At 44.1% G+C, this 22,476-nt stretch overlaps 3 protein-coding genes across 38 annotated transcripts in view; all 3 read left to right on the top strand.

Annotated features, from left to right (window-relative positions):
* Nucleotides 1–22,476, top strand: part of LOC137875492 (protocadherin gamma-A11-like) — a 262,793-nt gene that overhangs the window by 232,752 nt on the left and 7,565 nt on the right. For 28 of the 36 annotated variants that reach the window (XM_068714780.1, XM_068714793.1, XM_068714779.1 and 25 more), the window contains exon 2: nt 22,346–22,404. In XM_068714780.1, coding sequence (XP_068570881.1) covers nt 22,346–22,404 — 59 coding nt within the window. Of the gene's footprint in view, nt 1–7,466; nt 10,181–10,902; nt 13,636–14,616; nt 17,388–22,345; nt 22,405–22,476 lie in introns of those variants that run through there. The other 8 variants (XM_068714765.1, XM_068714760.1, XM_068714766.1 and 5 more) reach the window with 8 other exon arrangements.
* Nucleotides 377–3,099, top strand: LOC137875795 (protocadherin gamma-C5-like). Its single transcript, XM_068715305.1, has one exon. The coding sequence runs from the start codon at nt 604–606 to the stop codon at nt 3,097–3,099; it is 2,496 nt and encodes an 831-aa protein (XP_068571406.1). The 5' UTR covers nt 377–603.
* LOC137875796 (protocadherin gamma-C5-like) lies at nt 4,413–6,674 on the top strand. The gene has a single exon (XM_068715306.1). The coding sequence runs from the start codon at nt 5,181–5,183 to the stop codon at nt 6,672–6,674; it is 1,494 nt and encodes a 497-aa protein (XP_068571407.1). The 5' UTR covers nt 4,413–5,180.

Consider the following 22,476-nt stretch of genomic DNA (forward strand, 5'->3'; position numbering starts at 1 on the left):
ATCAATATGTGTGGACATAGTAAATAAAATGTGGCTTTGGTATTATTATGGTGGCAGACATTTTATAATTGTTTTTATATAACCTGAACTAGTGATATCTGAGTTCAAGAACGACTTTAACATTTATTATGCTTTGTTAGAGAGGATGGAGTTTTGACTTGGCTTACATAAGCTAATATTCTTTCTCGGCATATTATTTGAACAACGCAGTTGTTAAGCCACAGGAGTGACATGCATCTGATTACTTTTACACACAGCACTACATCTAGGCCGATTCTAATACGCGCAGCAAAAGCACAGTTCAGTCCCTCTCCTATTGGATGATAGGGATGGATGCTGTGCACCAATCGCATCCAGAATTGTACAAAGAGATCTATCCCCTCCCCCTTACAGCCTCAGCACTGTAGCCGTTAACAATGCAAAGAGCTGGAGGATCTTGGGTGATGCGCTCACATCCCAGAGCTGAAAATAAATCGCTAATTTAAGCTTCAAACATGAACAACAATGCTTCACATATTTTGATGGGGATAGTTAATGATCGTTGGAACTGGAGATTAACTTCGACTTTCTCGATGGGAAATACCGTATTCTAACGGACCGGGGATGACAAAGATAATGGGATACCGAGACTGGAGATGGCTTGCGCTTTGGTGGCATCATTTCTTTCTCTTGTGGACTACAATAAACGGACAAACTCGATACAGCATCCCGGAGGAACTGAAACAGGGCTCTGTGGTAGGAAATCTAGCCAAAGATCTGGGTTTGGGACTATCAGACATTTTTGATCGTAAGCTGCGTGTCTCCTCTGAAGCTGATGAGCAGTATTTCAGTGTTGATGCGGGGAAGGGCGAGCTGGTGGTGAATGACAGGATAGACAGAGAGGCTTTATGCGGACAAAGCGCAAGCTGTGTGTTGCCTCTGCAAATTGTTCTTGAAAACCCGCTCAGTTTACATCGGATTGAGGTAGAAATAAAAGATATAAATGACAATTCGCCTAGTTTTCATGCAGAAGACATGTCTTTGAAAATCTCTGAAACGGCAGCAGTGGGAACTCGTTTTCCATTGGAGGGTGCAGAAGACTCTGACGTTGGCAGTAATTCAGTGAAATCCTACATTTTGACTAAAAACGACTGTTTTACATTAAAAATGAAGGAAGTTGAAGATGGCAAAATGGTTCCGGAGTTAGTGTTAGAGAAGCCCGTTGACCGGGAGAAGAAAGCAGTTCATCAGCTGCTACTGACTGCATTAGACGGGGGAAACCCAGTCATGTCTGGAACATCACAGATTACAATCTCAGTGCTTGACGTAAATGACAATTTTCCAGTTTTTGATAAAAGTACATATAAAGTTTCGCTCGGGGAAAATACTGAAAAAGATACGTTTGTTATCAAAATTGGAGCAACTGATGCTGACGAGGGTCCTAACGCAGAAGTTGAATTCTCATTTGGCTCGAGGACACCGGATTCAGTCTTATCAGTATTTCAAATAAATTCATTAACAGGGGAAATACATTTAAAAGGAGCCTTGGATTATGAGAGAGCCACGTCTTACAAAATTGAAATAACTGCAAAGGACAAGGGGATTCCTGAGAATGAGAGTCACTGTCGTCTACAGATAGATGTTGTTGATGTTAATGATAACACTCCAGAAATTGTTCTCACCTCTGAACCGCAGCCTGTGCGTGAAGACTCACCAAGTGGCACAGTGGTAGCATTGGTCAACGCACGTGACGCTGATTCCGGTAATAATAGTAAAGTAACACTGCGACTACCCAGAGGTTCTCCTTTCACTTTAAAACCATCCTTCTCAAATAATTACGCACTGGTTACCAGTGGTGCTTTAGACCGAGAGAGGTTCTCAGAGTATAATATTGAGATAACAGCCACTGATTCAGGCTCTCCTCCTCTGTCCAGTAAGAAAATGATACCTGTCAGCATCACTGATGTGAATGACAACCCCCCTATATTCACCCAGCCCTCCTATAATGTGTATTTAAAAGAGAATGGGGTACCAGGCTCTATACTGTACTCAGTATCAGCATCTGATCTGGACTTTGGTGAAAACGCCAAAATCTCTTACTCTATACTGGACTCTAAAGTGCAGGAAGTTTCTGTCTCATCTTATGTTTACATTAACTCAGATAACGGCAGCATCTACAGCATGCACTCGTTTGACTATGAGAAACTGAAGGTGTTTCAGATTCAGGTTCAGGCAAAGGATCAGGGCTCTCCGTCTCTCAGCAGCAACGCCACTGTCCATGTTTTTATCCTGGACCAGAACGACAACGCCCCCGCTGTTATTTACCCCTCCTCCGCTGCCCTGGGCTCCCTCTCTCATCAGAGGATGTCCCGCTCCGCTAAAGCGGGTCACCTGGTGACTAAGGTGACGGCCGTGGACGCTGACTCGGGCCATAACGCCTGGATCTCCTACAAACTGGCGGAGGCCACAGACGCGTCTCTGTTCACTGTCAATCTGTACACAGGGGAGGTGAGGACTAAACGCGCTGTGTCCGAGCAGGACGACTCCTCTCAGAGGCTGCTTATAGAGATCAAGGACGACGGGGAACCGGTCCAGTCCGCCACCGTCACGGTGTCCATCCTGCTGGAGGACGGCCTCCATGAGCCCATCTTAGACCTCCGACAGAAAGTGACCGAGCCCATCAAGAAAACTGGGAGAATCACTCTGTATTTGATTCTCTCTCTGGCCTCGGTGTCCGTGCTGTCTCTGGTGACTTTTCTCATCTTAGCGGTTAAATGCATGAGGACCAGCAGAAGCAGCGGTAGTTGCTGCATGACACGGAGCGACTGTGATAATTACAAAAACCCCAACAGAAACCTGCAGATTCAGCTCAACACTGATGGACCTATAAAGTACGTGGAGGTCCTGGGAGGAGACATGTTGTCTCAGAGTCAGTCCTTCAGGTCCTGTATGTCTCCAATGTCTCCAATGTCAGAGTACAGTGATTTCACTTTGATTAAACCCAGCAGCACCACTGACTTTAATGAGGTGATCAGTGTTCTGGATGCGTCTCTACCCGACAGCACCTGGACCTTTGAGAGCCAGCAGGTGAGCAGAAAGCATAGTAGACCCACTGTGTAATTTCATATCGTTGTATAATTTTTTTTATTTTACTGTCCCTTGATAACATGTTGTTTTGTGGTTCTGGGTAGAAGTAATCTGTCACGAGCATTTGTTGTTTATTTATTTATTTTCATTGCTGCGTTCTTAGGCTCAGCTTTTGTTGAGCGTTCTGGTGATATGTCCTCTTGGTTATCCTATCCGTAGTTTACACGTATATTGTTACATCCTGTCATGTTATATGATCGTTTCGTTGAGGTATTTTCAGTTTGATAATGCAAACACGATATTGAGATGCTCATCACCACGTCATCATTTCAACCCAGCCATCATCGTCAAAACATCAAAAACATTACATGCTTGGCTTCTGTTGCTTACGAACTTTTTAACCTTCCAGAAATGTGATATTGCTTCAAAATTCTACATTCTGCCAACATTCAGATTCTGCAGTTAACACTGTTTTCATGGTATTGTATTTTAAGGTTGCTGGACTGCTCCTTTTGTAGTTGTATGAATGGCATTTTGTTTCAGCACCACACAGTTGGACAGCGACACTCAATAGGCTTCTCTATAACAGGGCTAAACTGCCAATCCACGGTGCACACCATTATCACTTCTTCATCATTCAAATAGTTTGTTTCATCAAAATTTGAAATATCTATAACACAAACAGTATTTGTGTTGCCATCATCAGATGTCATTGTATTTGCATTAACGTTACTGGCGACGTCACTTGTCTCTTAATATTTATTTCACAAACTCTGAATCCACTAAGGCAGTTTATTTCAAGGCCGGCTGTGTCTTTAACAGCACTGCTCACCCCCCTTCTTATAGGACGGTAGAGAGGAATATGGTGCTCCAATAGGATTCAGAATTGTACAAAGAGATCTACTCCCTCCCCCCCACGCAGCCTCAGCATCGTACACACTTACATTGCACCCAGCTGAACGAGAGGGAACGATGCTCTTTTCAGAATTAAAAAGGAAAACATCTTTGTTTAGTTTTCGGTATGAACCTATTTTGGATTTTTGTTTTGGATTAATGCTGTATGGCAATGGATGGTAACTATCTGCTTTTCAATAAACTCAGTGGGAAATAATTCTAACGGACCAAGGATGACAAAGACAATAGGATACCGAGACTGGAGATGGCTTGCGCTTTGGTGGCATCATTTCTTTCTCTTGTGGACTACAATAAACGCACAGACTCGATACAGCATCCCGGAGGAACTAAAACAGGGATCTGTGGTAGGAAATCTAGCCAAAGATCTGGGTTTGGGACTATCAGACATTTTTGATCGTAAGCTGCGTGTCGCCTCTGAGGCTGGTAAGCAGTATTTCAGTGTTGATGCGGGGAAGGGCGAGCTGGTGGTGAATGACAGGATAGACAGAGAGACTCTATGTGGACAAAGCGCCAGCTGTGTGTTGACTCTGCAGGTCGTCATTGATAAACCGTTACAATTGCACCGAGTTGAGGTGGAAATACAAGATATCAATGACAATTCTCCGAGATTTCCCTCGCAAGATATAACATTACAAATAGCAGAGTCGACAGCGGCAGGGGCACGTTTTCCTTTAGAGACCGCGCAAGATCTTGATGTCGGAGTGAATTCAGTGAGGTCCTATACTTTGAGTAAAGACGAGTTTTTTAGTTTGAAGATTAAAGATGTGTCTGGTGGGAGGAAAGTCCCAGAACTAGTCTTGTCTAAATCTCTAGACAGAGAAAGAAAGCCTGTTCACCAGCTTCATCTAACAGCTATAGACGGGGGGAACCCAGTAAAATCTGGGACCTCTCTGATAACCATAAATGTGCTTGATAATAACGATAATTTTCCTGTATTTGAGAAACATGTTTACAAAGTCTCTATACACGAAAATAGTGCACAAGGTGGATCCATCCTTAAACTGACAGCAAAAGATATTGACGACGGACTTAATGGAGAAATAGAGTACTCATTTGGAACTCACACACCAGATACCGTACTATCTGTGTTTGATATTGACTCATTAACCGGCGAAATACGTCTTACAGGGAAACTAGATTTTGAAACAAATGCAAATTATGAAATAGACATTAGTGCAAGAGACAGAGGGACTCCGAGAATGGAGGGGCATTGCACTGCTCATATTGAAGTGTTAGATGTTAACGATAATGCTCCACATATATTTCTGACCTCTCAACCAAACTCTGTGCCCGAGGACGCACCAAGTGGTACTGTAGTAGCTTTAATCAGTGCCCGAGACCTTGACTCAGGTGACAACGGTAAAGTGACGTTACAGCTGCCCAAGAGTTCTCCTTTTAATCTGAAACCCTCTTTTTCTGATAATTACGCACTGGTTACCGGTACTGCTTTAGACCGAGAGAGGTTCTCAGAGTATAACATTGAGATAACAGCTACTGATTTAGGCTCTCCTCCTCTGTCGACTAAGAAGACTATAAATGTCAATGTCACTGATGTGAATGACAACCCACCTATATTTACTCAGCCCACCTATGTTGTATATTTAAAAGAGAATGGGGTACCAGGCTCTATACTGTACTCAGTATCAGCGTCTGATCTGGACTTTGGTGAAAACGCCAAAATCTCTTACTCTATACTGGACTCTAAAGTGCAGGAGGTTTCTGTCTCATCTTATGTTTACATTAACTCAGATAACGGCAGCATCTACAGCATGCACTCGTTTGACTATGAGAAACTGAAGGTGTTTCAGATTCAGGTTCAGGCAAAGGATCAGGGCTCTCCGTCTCTCAGCAGCAACGCCACTGTCCATGTTTTTATCCTGGACCAGAACGACAACGCCCCCGCTGTTATTTACCCCTCCTCCGCTGCCCTGGGCTCCCTCTCTCATCAGAGGATGTCCCGCTCCGCTAAAGCGGGTCACCTGGTGACTAAAGTGACGGCCGTGGACGCTGACTCGGGCCATAACGCCTGGATCTCCTACAAACTGGCGGAGGCCACAGACGCGTCTCTGTTCACTGTCAATCTGTACACAGGGGAGGTGAGGACTAAACGCGCTGTGTCCGAGCAGGACGACTCCTCTCAGAGACTGCTTATAGAGATCAAGGACGACGGGGAACCGGTCCAGTCCGCCACCGTCACGGTGTCCATCCTGCTGGAGGACGGCCTCCATGAGCCCATCTTAGACCTCCGACAGAAAGTGACCGAGCCCATCAAGAAAACTGGGAGAATCACTCTTTATTTGATTCTCTCTCTGGCCTCGGTGTCCGTGCTGTCTCTGGTGACTTTTCTCATCTTAGCGGTTAAATGCATGAGGACCAGCAGAAGCAGCGGTAGTTGCTGCATGACACGGAGCGACTGTGATAATTACAAGAACCCCAACAGAAACCTGCAGATTCAGCTCAACACTGATGGACCTATAAAGTACGTGGAGGTCCTGGGAGGAGACATGTTGTCTCAGAGTCAGTCCTTCAGGTCCTGTATGTCTCCAATGTCTCCAATGTCAGAGTACAGTGATTTCACTTTGATTAAACCCAGCAGCACCACTGACTTTAATGAGGTGATCAGTGTTCTGGATGCGTCTCTACCCGACAGCACCTGGACCTTTGAGAGCCAGCAGGTGAGCAGAAAACCGTAGACCAGCTTATCAGTGTTTTCAGTCATGATTAGCCTCAGTGAGATTTGATCCTTATATGGGGCTTAGCATTTTTTTTAATTCTGCTTTTAAATTGATCTATAAATTAAAATAAAAAGTTTGTATTAATATTGAAATTCGTTCAAATCTGACAACATACGCATTCTAAATGTGTATTTCTTGTTGCAACATAATGTCAATACAAACATCTATAAACAGCGCTGCCCATGCCCAAATAGGCTATGACAAAACTTCTGTCTTGGGTGTTTTGAGAATAAGTTGTATTTATTTATATTGTTAAAGCAGATGTTTTTTTAAACTAACATTTAAAGTAACATATTATTGAAGCGAATAAATTAATTCAATAATCAATATGGCCATATTTAAATTAAGTGTGAACTTTTCAACTTTTCTAATCATCAAAATGTATTATTTTTGAAAGCACTGCGCATATATTCCCATTAATAATCAGACGTTAATTCCACCTTTTAAAGAAAGTGTTCAGCCTCTTGTGATTTGAATTTCGTGAGATATCTTAGATTTAAGTGTTTAAGTGTAATCATGATTAGTTGGCAATCATTTGTAAATGAAGTGTACCTTGGATCGGGTTTTTTTGGAATTACATCCTTTAATTTCTCATCAGCTGAGTTTTTTTTATTTTGTTTGTTTAAAGACAATTACCAGTTGAAACTGATACTCACTAATGTTACATTCGTCAAAATGCATTGAGGCGTTGAAGGGGTGCAGTAGCTTTATAAGCAGAGTTGCGTCTTTGTGATTGGATAGCAGGGATGGTTACCGTGAACCAATAGCATACGGGACTGTACAAAGAGATCTACTCCTTCCCCCATTCAGTCACACCACGGTAACCCTCACAGTGAGCTGGAGAGAAGATGCGCTCAACAAAGGAGTCCGGAATATATCTTTTATTAACAATTATTTAAGGATTTATTTATATTGGAGTGTCCATTCTGGCGATGGATTTGAATGTTTGGTTGTATTGACGAATACCTCGACGGGAAATACCGTATTTTAACAGACCGGGGATGACAAAGAGAATTGGATACCGAGACTGGAGATGGCTTGCGCTTTGGTGGCATCATTTCTTTCTCTTGTGGAGTACAATAAGCGGACAGACTCGATACAGCATCCCGGAGGAACTGAAACAGGGATCTGTGGTAGGAAATCTAGCCAAAGATCTGGGTTTGGGACTATCAGACATTTATGACCGTAAACTGCATCTCTCCTCTGAGGCTGGCGAGCAGTATTTCAGCGTGGACCCAGGGAAGGGTGAGCTGGTGGTGAATGACAGAATAGACAGAGAGGCTTTATGCGCACAAAGCGCAAACTGTGTGTTGCCTTTAAAGGTTGTAACAGAGAATCCGCTACAGCTACACCGCATAGAAGTGGAAATAAGAGACATAAATGACAATTCTCCAATATTTTTAACAGAGGAGCGATCGCTAAAGATAGCAGAATCTACTGCCACGGGCATACGCTTCCCGTTAGAAACAGCACAGGATCTGGACGTTGGTAGTAATTCGGTAAAATCTTACACTCTAAGCAAAGATGAGTGTTTTGGTTTAAGGATTAAAGAGTTGTCTGGTAATCGAAAGGTTCCGGAACTAGTACTAGAGAAATCACTTGACAGAGAGAAACAAAGTGTCCATCATTTATTACTGACAGCTTTAGACGGAGGCAATCCTGTCAAAACTGGAACCACAAAAATCACAGTGACTGTCCTCGACAACAACGACAATGTCCCTGTTTTCAAAAGGCAATTGTATAATGTGACTGTACATGAAAATAATATCGCTGGTTCTGTACTTGTAAAACTTGAAGCAACAGACGCAGACGAGGGTGTTAATAGGGAGATTGAATACGTATTTGCAGAGCACACGCCACAGAAATTGTTGTCCATTTTTCATTTAAATCCGGGTACCGGTGAGCTTTCCTTAGTACGGCCATTAGATTATGAAAGCAGTCCAATGCATGAACTAGATATCACTGCAAAAGATAAAGGCGTCCCTGAGATGGAGGGCCACTGTCGTGTGCAAGTAATGGTAGTAGACATTAATGATAATGTCCCGGAAATAATTCTCACTTCAAACCCAAACCCTGTGCGCGAGGATGCACCAAGAGGCACAGTTGTAGCCTTAATCAGTGCACGAGACCACGACTCTGGTAATAACGGCAAAGTAACGTTGAAACTTGCAAAGGGCTCTCCATTCAGTTTAAAACCATCATTTTCTAATAATTACGCACTGGTAACCAGTGGTTTATTAGACCGAGAGAGGTTCTCAGAGTATAATATTGAGATAACAGCCACTGATTCAGGCTCTCCTCCTCTATCCAGTAAGAAAATTATACCTGTCAGCATCACTGATGTGAATGACAACCCCCCTATATTCACTCAGCCCTCCTATAATGTGTATTTAAAAGAGAATGGGGTACCAGGCTCTATACTGTACTCAGTATCAGCATCTGATCTGGACTTTGGTGAAAACGCCAAAATCTCTTACTCTATACTGGACTCTAAAGTGCAGGAAGTTTCTGTCTCATCTTATGTTTACATTAACTCAGATAACGGCAGCATCTACAGCATGCACTCGTTTGACTATGAGAAACTGAAGGTGTTTCAGATTCAGGTTCAGGCAAAGGATCAGGGCTCTCCGTCTCTCAGCAGCAACGCCACTGTCCATGTTTTTATCCTGGACCAGAACGACAACGCCCCCGCTGTTATTTACCCCTCCTCCGCTGCCCTGGGCTCCCTCTCTCATCAGAGGATGTCCCGCTCCGCTAAAGCGGGTCACCTGGTGACTAAGGTGACGGCCGTGGACGCTGACTCGGGCCATAACGCCTGGATCTCCTACAAACTGGCGGAGGCCACAGACGCGTCTCTGTTCACTGTCAATCTGTACACAGGGGAGGTGAGGACTAAACGCGCTGTGTCCGAGCAGGACGACTCCTCTCAGAGGCTGCTTATAGAGATCAAGGACGACGGGGAACCGGTCCAGTCCGCCACCGTCACGGTGTCCATCCTGCTGGAGGACGGCCTCCATGAGCCCATCTTAGACCTCCGACAGAAAGTGACCGAGCCCATCAAGAAAACTGGGAGAATCACTCTTTATTTGATTCTCTCTCTGGCCTCGGTGTCCGTGCTGTCTCTGGTGACTTTTCTCATCTTAGCGGTTAAATGCATGAGGACCAGCAGAAGCAGCGGTAGTTGCTGCATGACACGGAGCGACTGTGATAATTACAAGAACCCCAACAGAAACCTGCAGATTCAGCTCAACACTGATGGACCTATAAAGTACGTGGAGGTCCTGGGAGGAGACATGTTGTCTCAGAGTCAGTCCTTCAGGTCCTGTATGTCTCCAATGTCTCCAATGTCAGAGTACAGTGATTTCACTTTGATTAAACCCAGCAGCACCACTGACTTTAATGAGGTGATCAGTGTTCTGGATGCGTCTCTACCCGACAGCACCTGGACCTTTGAGAGCCAGCAGGTGAGCAGTGAGTAAAAGAAACAATGATATTATTCAGTTTTGTAAGACTATTATTACGCTTTTCACTTTAAAGAAAGCACAACTTTTGCTTTCGCTTTGAAAAGTTATGAAAACAAGGTATTTCAGTTGATCTTTAGAATGTGGGGTATTTGTTACCTTAGTTGATGTATTTTAAAATATAAATAACACATTTCAATGCAAACTAAAACGTGTAATTTGTGTAGTTAACTTCGACAGCATTTGTGGCACAGCAGCTGTTGTCATTTGACCTGAAGAGTGAGTTGGATGTTGAATAGCTTGAGCTGAGCGTTTCAGCACCACAATGATGGACAGCGACTCCAACACACGAGGCGCACAGTAATAGACTGTTGTTGATGGCTTCTGGGTAACGATGAAAATACTTGACCGTTTAACTAACAAACAATAACTTTTTTTGTCCCGGACTTATTTACTTACAACAACGCTAATGATTGTATTTAGAAGTCAAAGCCAAATACATATAGGTCTCATTAAAAAACTGTAAACTTTTGATATATATTATTTATATACAACTATTGATTTTAATATATGTTTTTGGTTTAACATTTCTAAATCATAAATCATAGGAATTTTAATGGCATATCCCGGTTGTGTGGCACTTTCTCTTTTATGACAGAGCAAAGGGGTTGGTGTGTCTTTAACGAGGCTGCTCAGTTTCCCCCTCATTGGACGTGAGAGATGGACGCTGTGCACCAATAGCATTCTGAACTGTACAAAGAGATCTACTCCCTCCCCCATGCAGCTTCAGCACCAAATCACAATGCTCGGGGTTGGAGGAGAGTCGGCAAATCGTTCATATTGCCTCCTCGGAGTTTATGGTTATATATCAATGTAATCTTTGACCATGCACAGGCGTCTTTTTATTGGAATATGTCACACTCTCGGAATATGGATTTTGACTTCATGTTCGCTGTTCTTGTGGATTGTAAATGATGCATTTCACTGATTCGGGGATGACAAAGAGAATGGGATACCGAGACTGGAGGTGGCTTGCGCTTTGGTGGCATCATTTCTTTCTCTTGTGGACTACAATAAGCGGACAGACTCGTTACAGCATCCCAGAGGAACTGAAACAGGGCTCTGTGGTAGGAAATCTAGCCAAAGATCTGGGTTTGGGACTATCAGACATTTTTGAACGTAAACTGCGTGTCGCTTCTGACGCTGATAAACAGTATTTCACTGTGGATGCGGGTAAGGGCGAGCTGGTGGTGAATGACAGAATAGACAGAGAGGCTCTATGTGGACAAAGCGCCAGCTGTGTTCTACCTCTGCAAGTGGTTATAGAGGACCCGCTACAGTTACACCGAATTGAGGTTGAAATAAGAGATATTAATGACAATTCTCCGAGTTTCCTTTCAAATGAATTATCTTTAAAATTAGCCGAATTAGCAGCAGTTGGCACGCGCTTTCCTTTGGAGAGCGCAACGGACCCCGACGTTGGAAGCAATTCTTTGAAATCATATACTCTTAGTAAAAATGAGTGTTGTTCCCTCAAAATAAAAGAAATTGAGGGAGGTAAGACCGTTCCAGAACTTGTTTTAGAAAAGCCTCTCGATCGAGAGAAAAAAGCTGTTCACAAAATATTACTGACAGCACTAGACGGTGGGAATCCACCAAGATCCGGAACCTCACAGATAACCATAAGCGTGCTAGACATAAATGATAACTTCCCGGTGTTTGAAAAAAACGTTTACAAAGTAACCCTCGGTGAAACAAGTGTAAAGGGAGCTATTGTTATAAAGCCCAAAGCAACAGATGCAGATGAAGGTTTAAATGGTGAAATTGAATTCTCATTTGGCTCTCGGACACCAGATTCTTTATTGTCAATCTTCGATATTAACCCTTTAACAGGTGAAATTACTCTTAAAGGGGAGTTAGACTATGAAACCACCAAGTCATATGACATTGATGTAACTGCAAAAGACAAAGGCAGCCCTGAAATGGAGGGTCACTGTCGCGTGCAGATTGATATAACTGATTTCAATGATAATGTTCCAGAAATAGTTTTTACTTCTCAGCCAAAGCCAGTGCGCGAAGACGCACCAAGTGGAACCGTAGTTGCTTTGATCAGTGCGCGAGACCTTGATTCCGATGCTAATGGGAAGGTGACGTTGCAACTCACAAAAGGCTCTCCTTTTAATCTGAAACCGTCTTTTTCTAATAATTACGCACTGGTTACCAGTGGTCCTTTAGACCGAGAGAGGTTCTCAGAGTATAATATTGAGATAACAGCCACTGATTCAGGCTCTCCTCCTCTATCCAGTAAGAGAATGATACCTGTCAGCATCACTGATGTGAATGACAACCCCCCTATATTCACTCAGCCCTCCTATAATGTGTATTTAAAAGAGAATGGGGTACCAGGCTCTATACTGTATTCAGTGTCAGCATCTGATCTGGACTTTGGTGAAAACGCCAAAATCTCTTACTCTATACTGGACTCTAAAGTGCAGGAGGTTTCCGTCTCATCTTATGTTTACATTAACTCAGATAACGGCAGTATCTACAGCATGCACTCGTTTGACTATGAGAAACTGAAGGTGTTTCAGATTCAGGTTCAGGCAAAGGATCAGGGCTCTCCGTCTCTCAGCAGCAACGCCACTGTCCATGTTTTTATCCTGGACCAGAACGACAACGCCCCCGCTGTTATTTACCCCTCCTCCGCTGCCCTGGGCTCCCTCTCTCATCAGAGGATGTCCCGCTCCGCTAAAGCGGGTCACCTGGTGACTAAGGTGACGGCCGTGGACGCTGACTCGGGCCATAACGCCTGGATCTCCTACAAACTGGCGGAGGCCACAGACGCGTCTCTGTTCACTGTCAATCTGTACACAGGGGAGGTGAGGACTAAACGCGCTGTGTCCGAGCAGGACGACTCCTCTCAGAGGCTGCTTATAGAGATCAAGGACGACGGGGAACCGGTCCAGTCCGCCACCGTCACGGTGTCCATCCTGCTGGAGGACGGCCTCCATGAGCCCATCTTAGACCTCCGACAGAAAGTGACCGAGCCCATCAAGAAAACTGGGAGAATCACTCTGTATTTGATTCTCTCTCTGGCCTCGGTGTCCGTGCTGTCTCTGGTGACTTTTCTCATCTTAGCGGTTAAATGCATGAGGACCAGCAGAAGCAGCGGTAGTTGCTGCATGACACGGAGCGACTGTGATAATTACAAAAACCCCAACAGAAACCTGCAGATTCAGCTCAACACTGATGGACCTATTAAGTACGTGGAGGTCCTGGGAGGAGACATGTTGTCTCAGAGTCAGTCCTTCAGGTCCTGTATGTCTCCAATGTCTCCGATGTCAGAGTACAGTGATTTCACTTTGATTAAACCCAGCAGCACCACTGACTTTAATGATGTGATCAGTGTTCTGGATGCGTCTTTACCCGACAGCACCTGGACCTTTGAGAGCCAGCAGGTGAGCAGAAAACTAGCAGTCGTGTGATAAGTGTATCTACAAGCTGAACAGAATTCACAAAACGTGAATTTTAATGTATCTCTTTGCGTAACTGTATCCATTAAACGTGTTTTTGTTTTTCTGTAATGGAAACCAAATCACACAATTTAGGTATAAAGTTGATACAAGTGTTCATGGCTATATGTTTTGGTCTACACCAGGGTTGCGATTCCAGCTCACAAACTTTCTACACTAAAATCTTGTATCATTTTGGTAAATTAAGCTATCGATTTAGATTATATTTGAATATTAAAGCTAGTTATGTAATATAATATTGCGTATACATTAAATGTTTAAGTTTAATGTAAGATAATGTGATCTTTTATGTCAATGAATGATTAGAAAACTAAAACCAAATATCAACTTAATATTGCATTGCCTTATGTGAAAACAATGTTTTCATATTCAATTTAAATGTTCTGGTTAAACTAGTTTGTTTGCCATCTATACATTATGTTGTATTGTTTGCAACTTTATTATTGATGCTTCTTCTCAAACAAAACGTTGCTCTTTAATTTAGGCTACATGGCTTGCATCTTCAAAATGTCGTCTTTGTGGCATTTTATAGCTTTCATTTTTTTTGTACTTTATAATTAAGCCCATTTTTAACTTACGTGACCGGGGAAAGCCGGTTTGGAAACCATGCCACCCTGCGGATGCAAATAGCATTGCTATAAATAACATCTGCGTGATACACGGCTGTGTTTTGATAATGAGGAGCTCTCTCTGCATTGTTAAACGATATAACAATGAGATAACATCTATTCTCCATATGTTTTTCTTGGATTTGGAAAAATAGCGTTTTCCACAGGCATATTCCTCTGTTGTTCCGTTGGCGTTGTCTTCTCAAACTTTTACATTGAGAATTAAGTTGATACTTGCCTGCCAGTGGAAGTGGAGTCACTGGAAAGTTTTCACTGTGTGTGTGAGCTGTGTGACAGAGCTGGTCCAGCCCTGCCCTCCAATGGGGGGAAGGCCTCTGTGGCCTCTCCCCGCCCATGTGTGGAGTGAGGCAGAGACAGAGCAGGGAGTTTCAGCGAGGGCAGAAAATACTTTGATTTTCGTCCTCGTTTTTTTCTTAAAAGACGGCCGAAATGATCACATCAAAACTTCCCATCGCTCTATTTTTAAAAAGGAAATGTTTATCATCAAGCCTGGCCGCCTCGTTTTAACATTACTATGGATACGTTACGGTGAAAGAAGAAGTTAAAAACTTTCCCATTCTCCGATCCTCGGAGCGCAGCACAATGGACTCCAAACAGAGGAAGCGCTCCGGAGGAGGGAGGCTGTGGAGGCTTTGCTTTTATCTAGCTTGCCTCCCCTGCGCCTCGGCTCAGCTCAGCTATTCCGTATCGGAGGAACTAAGCCCGGGCTCTGTCGTTGGGAATATCGCTAAAGATTTGAGTCTTACTGCTCAGGGGATTGTTCAGAGGAGATTGCGGGTGGTCTCGGAATCCGCAACGCAGTATTTTGAGGTAAAGCAGGCGACCGGCGATTTGGTCATCAAGCAAAAAATTGACAGGGAACAATTGTGCGAACTAAGTTCAGCATGTTCACTACATCTTCAACTACTTCTGGAGGAACCATTAGACATTCATCGCGTCGTGGTGGACATTCTGGATGTGAATGACAATGCACCGCAGTTTTCAACCAGCAACATTTCTCTGGAGATATCAGAGGCGGCCGCTCCAGGCACAAAGTTCCGTTTGGAGAGCGCACACGACCCAGACGTGGGTACCAACTCGTTACGCACGTACCATCTCGCAGCAAATGACTTTTTTATTTTGAATGTGGAAACTAAAAGTGACGGCAGTAAGTTTCCAGAGCTACTGGTGGATAAACCTCTGGACAGGGAGACGCTGGCCTCGTTTCGCCTTTTGCTCACTGCTGTAGATGGGGGTCAGCCGGTGAAATCTGGCTCAACACTTATGCTCATTAAAATTCTGGATGTAAATGACAATGCGCCCGTCTTTGACGAGCCGGTAAAGAAAGTTAGGCTTTTAGAAAATGTTGCACGGGGCACTTTAGTTACGAAATTGAACGCGACTGACGCGGATTCGGGTAACAACGGAGAAATATCTTTCCTTTTTAGTAAGTACACACCGGAACGCGTTCTCAACCTTTTCAGTGTGGATTCTAAAAGCGGGGAGATCCGTGTGAAGGGTGATGTGGATTACGAGAAAGCCAATGCATACCACATCACAGTGCAGGCCAGAGATGGTGGTTCCCCCGCTATGGAGGGATCGTGTAACGTCATAGTGGACATCATTGATGTGAATGACAACGCACCAGAGGTGACACTGACAAAACTGACCAGTCCTATCAGAGAGGACTCGGCACCAGAGACAGTGATAGCCCTCATAAGTGCACGGGACCTGGACTCTGCTGTAAATGGGGAGGTTACATTAACTGTCCAACCAGGTTTACCATTTAAACTGAATTCAGCTTTTGGCATGCATTACAGCCTCACCACTGCTGGAAACCTGGACCGTGAGACTGTCCCAGAGTACACAGTGGTCATCAAGGCCACTGATGCCGGCTCCCCTCCCCTTTCATCACAAACCACCTTTGTGGTGAAGCTCTCTGATGTAAATGACAATGCTCCCACCTTTTCTCAGCCTTCATACTCTGTGGACATCCCAGAGAACAATGCTCCCAGTGCCCCCATTGCTGCTGTTTCAGCCACTGACCCCGACCTTGGTGACAATGCTCGCATCTCCTACTCTATCTTTCCCAGCATGGTCCAGGGCTCACCCATCTCTTCTTATGTCTACATTAACCCAGAGAGTGGCCACATCTACAGCATGCGCTCTCTGGATCATGAACAACTTAAAGCTTTCCGTATTGAGGTGCAGGCCCGGGATGCTGGGGTGCCTCAAAGGACAGCCAATGTCACGATGCATGTATTTGTGGTAGATGTGAATGACAATGTGCCAGTGATTGTACACCCCTCCTACCCAAAAGACAAAGGATTACAGTTAACTGTGCCCCCATCTGTGGGCCAAGGGCACCTTGTAAATAAACTCGTAGGGGTGGATGCAGACAGTGGGCACAATGCATGGTTGTTCTACTCCATCGCCCCTGGACCAAATGCTGGCATGTTCCGCATTGGGGCACACACCGGTGAGCTCCGCACAGCCCGCAAGTGGGCAGAGGATGAAGGGGGCTCGACTTATGACATCGTGGTCATCATTCAGGACAATGGTGACCCACCGAAGTCCAGTTCTGTGAACATTACAGTAACTGTGGATGAGAAGGGCACGACCAACGATGTTCCAGCAAGACCTCGCCACACACCTTTCTACCATCGCACTGGGATGTCGGACATCACTTTGTACCTCATCATCTCTATAGCCTGTGTATCAGCTGTGTCCTTTATCACGTTTGTCATCATCATGGTACGTTGCCTAAGGCACCGTGGCCCAGGGCTCGGAGATTCAGACTGCTGCTGCTGCTACGGTCGTCACAGGACCAGCCGCTACCATCAGAGGCCAAGCAAGGACCTGCACCTGCAGCTCAATACCGATGGACCCATACGCTATATGGAGGTTGTGGGTGGCTCCCAGGACCCGCACACGCGCACCTACAGGCCCTGTTACTCCACCATATCCAGCCGGAGTGACTTTGTATTTATGAAGACACCCATGCTGAGTCAAAACAACACGCTCAACATGACACTCAGCAGGAAGCACCTTATGAACTCAGCCAGTGAGGTGAGGGATTAGAGCAAGCATGGCATTGGTGGGATATGCCATTGTGGGATAAGACCAATTCAGGTGTTTCAGTATCTATGGGTTAAAGAAATGCTTTAAGTGTTTCAAGAAATGTTGTTCACATGCAGTGTTGATATTGTAATAGTATATGTATACAACGCATGGGTTAAGACCACAGTTTTGTTGCTTTAATTCTTGACAGTAGAGTCCTAACCTCGATTCCCTATGTCACACGAAGCTCTGCAGTATTTTGAAATCTCATTTGTTTTATTAGGAGTCTCTCTCTCTCTCTCTCTCTCTCTCTCGCTCTCTCTCTGGTGAATCAGCTTCGTTGTCCTACTAGACCGGTTTGGGCAGAGTAAAGAACATCTTAATATTTAATCTGACCTGAGGCTAGGAAGTGTGGTTACTATCTCTGCCTTCCAGTAACTAAACAACAGAGAGGAACTGTTCTTTATGGAGAGAAAGTTAGGCAGTAGTTGGAGAGGAAATGTCAAAGGAGGTGGAAACCTAAGTGCTCCTAACAGATGGAGAGGAGGAGACAGACAGATGAAAATATCCTGCAGTGTTGGCTCAGTGTAATGGCTGGGAGACAGAGGGGAACAGGATGACAGAGGCAGAGATGGGGGTGAAGGAGAGGAAAAAGGACATGGAAAGAAAATGGTCTGAGGGATGGGGTGGGGGAGTCAAAGAATAAAGCAGTAGCTGAAAAACAGGAATTCATGGGGTCATTGGCTTGACCCCTGACTTCCTGTTGTCCTCTGAACTTTTGGTGATTGGTTCCAGGACTCTGCATTACATGAGTGAGGAGGTTTTCACTGTCTAAGTTCTGTGCAGACATTTTTAGTTTTCATTCTTACATCCTTGATCAGCAATTACTTTTTTCCATGTGTTCAGAGTGGGGTTAGAGAGTGGGGTCAGGAATAGAAGTGTGAGAGTGTTGTCACCAGGATGAGTCAATTTAGGGGATTCAATAAAAAAATGTACGAGGTTTTCTCTTCCTTAACTCAGAGTTCATCCGTAACCATTGCATGTGTAATGTAGAGTTTGATTGAAGATCATTATTGTTGCTGTGGTGTTTTTGGACAACAGGATCTTTACCCCTCTGGTTTCTCATGAGTCTTTATTACACAGACACTCTCTCTGTGCCGAATTAGGCTGTTCCCGAGGTCAGCAGGATACCATCTGTCTCCTTGCTCTAGTGACACGTGTCGATGCAGACAACACAGGAAAAGAGAGAGAGGGCTAGAGAAAGGAAGGATGGCTCTTCACGCACGTGTGCCATGGCGACAGACGGCGCAGGCTATAATGGCTTTAGAGCTGCAGCCATCACTGTGGGTGTTTATATGCTTGCATGTGAGATTGTGTGTAGAAACAGTCAGCCATGAGGAGCCTCCAGTAGTGTGTAATTTTAGCAGGACCCTGGGGCCTTAGTACCCAATTGTCAGTAACTTCCCACTGTCCTTCTCTGTATGCTCTATTCATCAGCAGTGTGCTGTTTTGGTATACTCTATTTAACCATGTGCTAACACAGAAAGTTTGGGGGGATAATTATAATGACAGTTTTTCCTAGAAACATTAGTAAATAAATTAAAAGGTTTATTTTCTCCCAGTTGGCCTGCAACATATCTTTGATTGAAAGAGAAAGATTCCCTTGATTAACTGAGTGGACGTAGGAACATTCCATGTCATCCTGAGTTTCTCTAAGTTGCCTCTTCACTTCAATCTTTGCTGTTATTCCCCTCTCTATACGAGCAAATGTATTGACTTAAAGCAGGATCTGAACAGTCCCATGACCATGTGTTAGTTCAGTCTTTGAGCCTGTGGGAGTTTACAAGAGTTGGCACGTGCACTGAGTTAGGCCGAGTGTTTTGTAAATATACTTTTATATGGATGATGAAGCTGCACATGCGACAAACTGGCTCATGCGGTTCAGAAAAACTGTCCTCAAGGGCTTTGTTAGTTGAGTCATGATGTTTGTTTGAGTCAAGCAGCACACATTGTGCTTTTCTCTTGTCACAGTGCTCCGTCTTCCCCTTGTAATGAATTAACAATGTAGTGAATCCAGCATTTCAGTGGTAACACATTCTATGTTTCTAGATATCTTTAGGTTTCTACTGGCATAACCGTTGCCTTTGTGCTGAAGGTTATTACATAGTGACTCTGGTGTGGTGTGTATGTCTAAGCGCATTGAAGGTTATCAGAGCCACAAAACAGACATGGTAACCTCTATTCAGATGGAGCACCAACTTCCTGTAACATCAATATAATGTGTGCACGTGATAGGAAACTGAATCTTCCACAAAGAGTACCAGATGGACCTGTGTGTGTGAAGGGAGTTTCTGCATATACTGTATTTTTTCACCCCTGTCAGAGGGAGAGAAAGGGATGAGCTTTTTTTTTTTTTTGCACCCTGATAAACCTATGCATATCATGACAGAGAGGTGGTTAAGCAGTAAACCAGATGTTTTAGCTCACATTTATTCAAACATGCTGGATGAAGTCCAGGTGGGCCCATGAGCTGATCAGTCCAGTTCATACCTCCCGTTAAGTCCTGTGCTCACATAATCACACATATCGAATATCCATCTCATCTCCTAATATGGTGGTTCTTCAACTGTTGTGTAATGTGTTGTGGTAGCTCAGGAACTCTGTCAGGTTGGAATGCACCTGGAGAGCCCTCAAAGCTCTTTGGTTCGATTTAAAGATGTAAGGGAAGCAGACTGACAGTGTATAAAGCTTCCAGGCTGGTATGAAAGTCTTTCAATTGGATGAGAATCAGGGCCCACAGAGCTGTAATCCCTTCATCTCTCTCCATTGACCTAGTCTCCCTGACTAGGCTATTTGACATCCTCTCTCTATCTCCTGCCTTTTAAATTGAACTTGCACTCTGGGGGAAAAAAAAGGTCTTGTGCATTTTTTTTAATGTCTTCATCTCATTTGAAGTAATCAACTCACTTCAGAGAATATGAAACAACAAAAACAAGCACATCTGAAGATGCTCAGATAACTGGAACTAAAGTCAATTATATTTTGATCCCTGCATGTCATTAAGCTTGGCTTTAAATGTGTTTTCCCTGGCAACTGTTGTTGTCTAAACAACCCAAGAACCCAGCAACTCTGAACAGTTTGTGGTTCGGCTGAGTGAAAAGATAAAGTTTAACTTTCGTCTTGAGCAGATATGCATTATTATGGATATTACCTGTCTGCTTGTGATATGTAGATGTAGCCAAGTTGACCATATTGTAGCACGCAAGATACAGTACTGTTTTCCTTTAGTAATCAGTGGGGCCAAATATTCCACAATATTCCACATGCTTGTGGGATTAGACCTTGGAAATGACAAGCGTGTCTGTGATAGTTTGTGTGGTGAGAGCGAGTCACACAGCTGGAATGCTGGGCCTCTCTGTGGATGTTTGCCTTCACTCAGTGCTGAGATTTTTTACTCTATGCCAAAGCTCAGACAGACTTGCATGCCCACGCACATAGACACATCTTTGAGTCCACTTTTAAACTCGAAACATCAACCAGGCTCTGCTCTGAAGGAAGGACAAGAGTTCAAATATGCCCTCCTCTTCTCATCCTCATCCACTCAATCCTGGCTTTACAGTTTGTTATGAGGAAAAGCACACTTTTCTTCATCTGGCATTTTCCTTTTCCTGAGTGTTTAAGACTCACACTATTTTCACTCAACACTACACGGATCATAGCCAGGATTGTTCCATAGTTGGATTATTGAACAAAAACCCTTACCGCATTATCATTCCCACTCCCCCTCACTATTTGTGGTGTCCTTCGTAGGTCTTTAGTAGACCAGACAATATACCACAGTCTCTTCTTTCTCTCCCCTATTTAGGTAGCTGTTGAGTTCTATTTCACTTTTTTTTTTTAACAAGTTGTGTTCCCATGTCTGTTCTTTTTGTGCATTTAATAAGTCACCATTCTCTGGTGCATTTTTTCCTTGTTTACCTGTATGCTAATAGATGCTCCAGTCTCAACTGTTCCTTTAGTGTAGGTATTTACTCTTTCGGCTTTCTCTCCTGCTCTCTTGCTTCTTTCCATCCTTCCCTCAGGTAGCACATCTCTTTTAATAATGCAGCACATCATCTTGCTGGCCTCTCTCTCCTGGGAGCTCTTGTGTCGATTAGGCGGCAGAATCTGGAGCCAAGCCAAGGTCTATTCACCGCATCACTGCACAACAAGAGAGCCTGAGAGAGAGGGAAAGAGCTAGAGAGATGAAAAAGACATGGTGGTGTGGCCAGCGAGGTAGAAATGGACAAGAGTGCGATGGGCTTGAAGACATTAATAGAGAGAAGCAGGGACACATAAAGAAGAGCGAGGCTTTTATCGCTGCTGAGCCACCATCGTTGCCTTATCTCCATGGCGGTTTGGTATCAAAATAACTCAGTGTTACCTTCCAAGGACTCTCTCTGCCCTCTGCGTCTATTAAAAAGATTGTTATGAGAGCCCTGCAGTTACTCAAGCTCACTAATCTGCCTACCAAAAAGTCTTGTTGGGGTGATGTGTTTCTTCACCTATGATTCTTGACACTGTTGGTGCATTTTCAGGGATTCTATATCTGATTTCTCATCATTTGATTCTGTAGTTCTCTTTTTGATAATATCTGCCTTTTTGTTTTTGTTGAGTCCCATTTTGTCAGTGGGCCCCCACTTTGTGTCTTTGTTTTGTTGGCGTGTTTGTTTGTGCGTGTGACTGTCCTTGCAGCATTTTATGCTCCACAGCTTTTGGAACAACATGGATGCCTGCGCATACATATATTTGTTTCCATCTGTAACCCTTTGTTTAGCCTCACTGAAAAACTGAACAGGTTTTCTAAATCACACACAGACGTACACCATCACACACACAGATGTGTCAGCCACACACATCTCAGAAACGCCGTGCTGTTGTTGCAATGAAACCTACAATTCATGTTGCAAATTCTCTTCTCTTTACAGCAAAAGCCCCCCAACAATGACTGGCGCTTCACACAGGGACCGAGACCTGGACCCAGCGGGTGAGTAAACTGAGACACACACACATACACACAGTGATAAAAATGCCCAGTAATGTTGTTGTGCTGCGCGAG

The sequence above is a fragment of the Cebidichthys violaceus genome, unplaced genomic scaffold (assembly GCF_023349555.1).
Source record: "Cebidichthys violaceus isolate CVI_PGR_0920_01 unplaced genomic scaffold, fCebVio1.0.p SCAF_2, whole genome shotgun sequence".
NCBI classification, from domain to species: domain Eukaryota; kingdom Metazoa; phylum Chordata; class Actinopteri; order Perciformes; family Stichaeidae; genus Cebidichthys; species Cebidichthys violaceus.